Here is a 7,182-nt window from a genome sequence, read left to right on the forward strand (position 1 = left end):
TTGTAGACTGTCAACCAAATAACATCACAGTTGAAAGTTTCCTGTGAAAGAAATGTGAAAACGGATGTTCATTCTTTGTAGATTGTAAAATGAATAGCCCCAGAGCCAAGACAGCACAATACCTGCTCTACTGCTTGCAAAGACAAGGACCCACATGGCATTAGAATTCCTTTAAAATTCCAAACATTGTATCCGGTCAAGGAAACCAGTGTTATTGCGAGGCCTCACTTGGCCAGGAAATTAGCCATATGCTCTGCATTATGAGTGTAGGTCTACAGTTAATGCTAAACAATGCATGAAAATAAATACAGACATGAAATGCTAGTTTACAGGACAATACTGGGGGGAAAAAATCTGAAAATGCCCTGAATGTGTCATTTTGTTGATTAAGCATGCCTATTAGCCCATCCAAGGAAAGGTGATGACAGGTTTTAAAGTCTAAGTGTAAAACCTAGATTTGAGAAATGTTTATGGAGTAGGCCAGTATTAACCACCAACTGAACACTTCATGTGCTCAGACACAGAGAATCTATTCCAGTCTTCCCTCGTTAAATATTGAACATGAGTAATGGGACATTATGCTGTGTATTGGGAGGAAAATGTTCCAAGCCTATTAAGGCATAAGAGACTATATGGAGCAAACAATCTAGGTTAGAAAAGACTCTGGTCTTTTTCTCTTTAAAAACAGTGAATAATAAGAAACAAGTAAAGCTCAAGTGTTAAATAGATTTATTGCACGCAGAGTTCCTGTACAAAAGAACGTCTCACTTAGGCAAAGTGCATATACATGTCTGCGAATTGCAAATAAACTCTGCCTTAATGCTTACAACATACCAGCAAACATTTCAACACAAAAATAGTCTCACTGCTGTGGTAAGGCAAAATGCAATCAAGCCTGTGCTAAACACAGAGAAGTGCAGTCTGTGTCTATTTTTACTGCTCAGACAGCAGTTTCAAGATATTTATTGAACGCTGATATTAAAGACGTGGCTTGTGCATACTGCATTGCATCAGAGGAGGCCAAGGCATCCAGCTAGGGAAGAATAAAGAATGACAGTCAGAAATAAGTACTGCACCAATAAAGTTCATAATATTTGCAAGGTTCAAGCTATATGCAGCAGCATTTACAAGTGACAACAGGCCAGGGAGTCCTCATTATTGCCTTCCTTCTGGAAAATGAAAACGTAAGGTGAAAGTCATTGATTTTCTTTCATTAATGTCCTTCTTCCATTCATCATTATGTGAAGTTCTTAGGATATATTTTCACTATATTGATTAATTAGGAAGTTTGAGATGGTAAGGATTCTTTAAGCAGCTTTTAAACTTTCAAATACTGGGAGCTGTTGTGCTGTTGAAAATGTTGTGAACTGTTTCTCAGTGCTTTAAGGTGACCAAAGTGGATGACCAGTGGATCTGCGCATTTCTGTTCCTGTTAGCTTCAGTCAGGAGTGACCGAAGGGTGCTTGTTTGTTGAGTGGCCGTTGGACAATCACAGCATTTGTCAGGTCAGCCTCCTCTAGGCTCAGATCCCCTTCTGTCAGCTCCCGAAAAGGCAGAGATGTGGTTAAGATGAATGGAGAGCTTGTTGTCTGGGCCTTCTCCACAAAATCTTGGACATCACTGATTCTAGAATGGCACAATATGGATGTACATCACTCTTTATGGCTTTCTTAGCCCACCAGTACAACAAGCACATTAAAGCCCATTGCCGGAAAATCCTTACATGCTATGACGCCACATGTTAAATCTTCCCTAAGCTGATTTGATTTGCAGCAAGGATGAGGCTTACTGTTTTTTCCCTCCATTTTAAAGGGCGGCTTATATTACATAAATGCTGAATTGAAGTTATGTAAAAGCTCTTAGGTGTAGAATTTCAGAGCTGCACTATTACAACCTGCAAGATTTGATTCTAGCAACACACTGTCAAATCTGCGCACGCTACACTCACCGGTGAGAAAGGTTAAACCTCTGGACGAGCCGACGGCCATCCGCCAGCCAGATCTGGAGCGAGGTAATTGGCAGGTTTTCGTCCAGCGGCACTGGTGGGACAGCAGGGCCTGAGCAGTCCTCGTGTATTGACCGAGACCTGGCCACAACGCGTGGCGCCACACTAAGAGAGACAGAATCAATGCAGCATGAATAATTCCAAACAGCACAGCATGCTTTACAGCGCTGGATGCTTCAATATTTGCGGTCTTTTGCTGTTGTACTGATATCATTTTACAAACAACAGCATACTTAACATTTAGGACTCAATTAAATCTTTAAATTTCAAGGGCCTGTATAATGTCGCTGTCCAAAGAAAACCATTTATCTCCATTTTTTTTTAGATTTTTAACTTCTCTTCATCATTTAAACTTGGCAAATGTCTTTTACAGTGTGAAAATTTGATAATGACTAAAAGAAATGCTCTAAAAAGGCTGTGACAAAAATCTCTTTCCATTAACTTACATGGAAAGCAAAGAACATTTTTGCCCTCTCTTGTAAACTTATCATTTTGGAGATATTATTTTTTTGGATAGTGACGATATGGAATATGGGTCAAATCATGGTGTCATGAGACCACCCTAAGTGCAATGTTTAAAAAAAAAAAAAAGACCTGAAAAATAACTTTACAAAATAGATTGTGTTTATGTGAGCTTTGCTGAAACGTAATGTGTTAATGTGTAATAGCCTATTTTTCCTGTGCTTTTATATTTCTGCACACCTTTTAAAATTATTGTAAATATGTTGGCAGGGTACTGTTTTTCTAATTCTCTCGTCTTTCAGCCTCCACAGGCTATGTGTTTTGAAGACTCTCATTACATATTTTCAGTATTTACAGTACATAGTAGTTTTATAGTAGTTACTAAATAAGTCATAGCTACTGAATAATAAGCTTTATGGTAATAACTAACCAATAAGCATGTTGTTTAAGAAGTAAAACATATCTTATTCTTCAGCTAATCCTTAACTTACCAAATGACATTATCTCAAATAAAAGATCCAAGAGGCCATCTAGTGGATTTCTAATGCACTGACAACTCAAGAATTTGCCAAATTCACAATCTATTTAAGATGGTTCAAGCAAACCTGAACAAAACTTAATTTTGACAAATGAGAAAGGGTTATAAACAGAGTACATATAAAAGATATAAATGTTTTAAAATACACTTAAATAAAGATAGGGATTAAACTGCCAGGAACATAGTGAAAGCTTTGTCTTTCTAAATTACAGTTTGTATGCATGTCATTAATGCCAGTGCATCTTGGTTAGAGAATGACTGCAGTAATATACCCAATCCAGCACTTCACACGTGTTTCTGTTTTAAGGCATACCCACTTTAGGTTTGTATTTTAAAAGAATACATAAAAAATATATAGTTCATTATTATGATCAACATATAAGTTTTGGAATGGAACAATTTTGAAGGATACCCAGATTTAGTCCTGGCCTCTCCATGGTGGAAAAAGGTAGTCTAGATTTTGGAACAAGCATGCTTTTAGGCTCATGGACATTTTTAAGATTGACTACTTCTAAATATGGTATTGAATGACATGTAGTTTTTCAATACTTGGTAGTAATGAAGCAATCTGGTCAGTATAATAAAAGTAATGAATTTCCTAATAACACTAGAACTAGCAAGGTTGCAAAATCCATGAGATTTGTTTTAATGGATGACCAAGTATACTAAAGTGGAAGACCTGAGATTCTGTGGAGGACTATAATTTTAGACCCAGTTTGTAAACAGCAAGGAACAGTGGCTTTTAAGGCCTGGAATCCATCGACAAATGGTTTTGAATCACAGTGTTGTTGCACAGTAAAAAGCACAATTCATACCCAGCAATGAAAAGTCACATTCATGCAATGACAGTCAGTATAACCATTGAAAATGCTTTCTTTACCTGCCTAGTCTATAGCCTCTGCCAGTAAAGGGAAGAAATGTCTTCTTCTTTGGAACATAGATTTCATCCTTCATGTCCTCCACATTCACCTCCAGCTCCTCATCCTCTGCTCTCCCCTCCAGCTCCAAAGGCAGTTCCCTGCAAAAAGATGTTCTTGCTGAGTACACTGGAGAGGATGCTTGGAGATGTGCTTTAGTTTAAATACTATGGATACGGCATATTTTGTTACACTCGCTGTGTCTGCCTTTGTGCTTATTTGTATTATTAGTTTACTATTTATTTTTTAGGGTTCAATGATTTGGGGAAAATATCTTCAAAAAAGGCCTTTTTTTGCACCAGAAATGCAGAGCACATACATTTTTTTGGGACTGGATGCTGAATGTAGTTCCCAACCTCTGTGCTTTTAGTGTTTAGTGTTTCCCCACATACAATGTTTTAAGACAATGTTGAATAATGTAAGATGCAATTAAAATTGCAGCTCCTGCGATTTGAAAAATTGCACTCTTTTAAATTGTGATTTGGATATTAAAAAATAAATTATTTAGTTCTATTATTTTCAGTACTGTCAACTTATGTATGCACATTTTCAAATGTATGCACCTCTTAAAAATACAAATTCCTAGTATGCATATTATAGTAGGCCAACAAAGTGATTCTGATGACGCATTTACCATGAATGCTGTCACATATAGTTGCAGTACAGGTCTTACCCTCGTTTAATAGCTTCAAGGAACTCCTGGTTCTCTTCCAAGGTGTAGCTGCGCAAATCCTCATCATTCACAGTGAAGCCATCTTTCCACAGTCTCACAACAATCTCCACCTGCATTACGAATAGCAATTGAGCACAGCAATCTTGAAGTCAAGACAATAGATGTTTTTCACTTCAACATGTATAGTCACAAGCAGCATGGCTTTGAATTTTGAAGCTGCCAAAATGGTTTGAGAACTATAAATTACTGAACCTTCTTGCCACCCGTGGAGACACTCCCAATCTTCTCCACTTCATCCAGAAGATCCTCCACAGAGAAACTGGGTCTCATGGGGGTCTCCTCCTCCTCGTCATCATCATTCTGAGCACCATCACACCTAAGAGCTCATTACACGGTAAGGGTAATGATGGTGAGACCATAAAGTAGGACTTTGAGAAACATGTACTACATGTCCAAATGTCTCTAGACACCTCTGTATCCAATATTTCTCCTGAAATTAAAGTGGATCTTCAGCAATTTTTCAATTTGCAATCTGAATAATTCAACCATTAAGGAGTGTGTAAATGGTCAATCAGTGTGGTCTGATGTGAAATACTGCATTCTAAAGGAACACCTGATTCAACTCATCAGCTAGTAACCAAGTTTAGTTGCCGTTCTAGAGCAGATAAATCACTAAACTGTGCTGGACCCTGTCCTTTAGTTGCTCCCCCCTAGTTGATCGTTTTTAAAAGCTGAAAATGCACATGGCAATATGCCAGGCTTTGACTGTGCACCAAGCCATTACATTATGTTGCCTGATGTCTGAGACATTGTTTTACAACTTAGAAGCTGGCTTCCAGGCGAGGAACAGGCCCCCACACAGCTATGCCCCTGCTTCAACTTATCCCAAATGTATTCATTACTGCTCCATCACTCCAGATAATACAGTTCCACTGCTCCACAGCCCAATGCTGGTGGGATTTATACCTCTCTAGTTGATGCTTGGCATTAGGCGTGGTGATTTAAGCTCATGTGTGACCGTTCCAGAATGTCCTGCTCTATTGGCAATGCTTTCTGTGGAGATTAAGCTGCGTGTGTGCATTTAAACATGTCTGCGATGTCTGCACTTTAAATTCGCTGAATTCACATGAATAATAAGGGGTGTCTAGATACTTTTGGACATATAGTGCACATTACTGTAACATCCAAGCATCATCATAGCAGATGATGATACCTGTAGGGAAAATGGTATCAAACTTTAACAGTTAATACTGAAACAGTGTAGGGATATTAGGCTCACCATGGGCCATCCTTGCCTCTTTCCCCTGAATCAATATCTTTCATCACGTCTTCTCTTTTCCATCTTGAAACGCAAAAAGAAGACATTTGCTTTGAGTGACAACACAAAGTAGAATTGAGAAACTGAAATTGAACAATGTGCCACTTGTACATTCAGTCATATAGTCACTCATAGAAATGAGTGAAAAGGTGACACAGCCTGCATTCAGGCTGCTGGTAGAAAGCCCTGGCAAAACAGAACATGCCTGTTCGTTTCACGTTACATGGGGGCTATTTTGAAGTAGCTCCTATTCTGTATCTTTAAGAGACCAGACTGCCTCTCCCAGCCTTGTGCCCTCTGAGATGACAATATAATGCTTATTCCATAATGAATGGCGATTAAAAACCCAATAAACTAACAAAAAAAGACAACGAAAACGCTGAAAACCAGTGGGCAACGCTGACTTGAACCGCATTAATGCGATGAAAGATGGTCGTGTGAGGTCAATACACACCATTTGAAATGCACATGGCAATACGCCAGGCTTCGACTGCGCCCCAGACTACGAATGAAAATCATACCCAACCAAAAATATACCTTTATTACCAAAATCACTCAAGACACTGTAGCCGGTGCGCAAAATTACATAAGGAGAGTGCGCGGACCACGCAAGCGCAGTGGACGCCTAGATTAGCTCAGATAAACACAGCTAATAACCGCCGTGTCATACTCAAAACATATCGATTCCGATAAAAGAACTGTAAATCGTTACCAGTTTGGGATTCCATTCATATATTCATACAGATGTGTCTCGAGCTTCAAAGTTTCTGTCAGCAACGCCACCTTTCCCCACACTACAGCTGCACAGCCATTGCTCTGACGTCAACGTCCACCAGATGACGTAACATTTGTTAATGCCTGGAAAAGAAAAGAAATTGAGGATTTTTTTTAAAGAAATGATTTTCTCCCAAAATGTAATTGTCCTTTTTTAAAGTAATTATTTATTGTAATGCATTATTTTATTTATTTTTTTTATATTTTGCAAGCCAGTTGTTTGTTTCTTAGTGCAACCTTTTTTCTTTAAGCGCCATGTGCATGTCTAGTAATATATAAATAAATAAGATTATTTTCTGATCAGGCTTCTTACACTGCAAAGTTACCCATTTGCAAAAGTACATCTAACAACAAATGATATTGTCGTTAGCTTTAAACAAGAAATTAAACGATAGGCACAGTATTTCTGCTTCAAACAGTACAAAAGCACTTGATTATCTTAAAACCAAGCAGTTACACATTTTCCTCTCTGTACGTTTTATGTGCATCTCAGTG

At 38.3% G+C, this 7,182-nt stretch overlaps 1 protein-coding gene across 2 annotated transcripts; it reads right to left on the reverse strand.

Annotated features, from left to right (window-relative positions):
* Positions 1–712: 712 nt before the first annotated feature.
* On the reverse strand, positions 713–6,770 carry ubxn2a (UBX domain protein 2A). 2 transcript variants are annotated; one of them, XM_017683714.2, is made up of 7 exons: positions 6,626–6,770; positions 5,875–5,937; positions 4,848–4,971; positions 4,596–4,705; positions 3,886–4,023; positions 1,949–2,110; positions 713–1,626 (listed from the first exon to the last, which is right to left on the reverse strand). In XM_017683714.2, the coding sequence occupies exons 2-7, from the start codon at positions 5,916–5,918 to the stop codon at positions 1,443–1,445; spliced, it is 762 nt and encodes a 253-aa protein (XP_017539203.1). In that variant the 5' UTR covers positions 5,919–5,937; positions 6,626–6,770; the 3' UTR covers positions 713–1,442. The 2 variants fall into 2 exon arrangements, with proteins under 2 accessions (XP_017539203.1, XP_017539210.1); XM_017683721.2 differs by having other exon boundaries at positions 4,848–4,978; positions 6,626–6,749.
* Positions 6,771–7,182: the final 412 nt, after the last annotated feature.

This window comes from Pygocentrus nattereri, chromosome 4 (assembly GCF_015220715.1).
Source record: "Pygocentrus nattereri isolate fPygNat1 chromosome 4, fPygNat1.pri, whole genome shotgun sequence".
In the NCBI taxonomy this organism is placed as follows: Eukaryota; Metazoa; Chordata; class Actinopteri; order Characiformes; family Serrasalmidae; genus Pygocentrus; species Pygocentrus nattereri.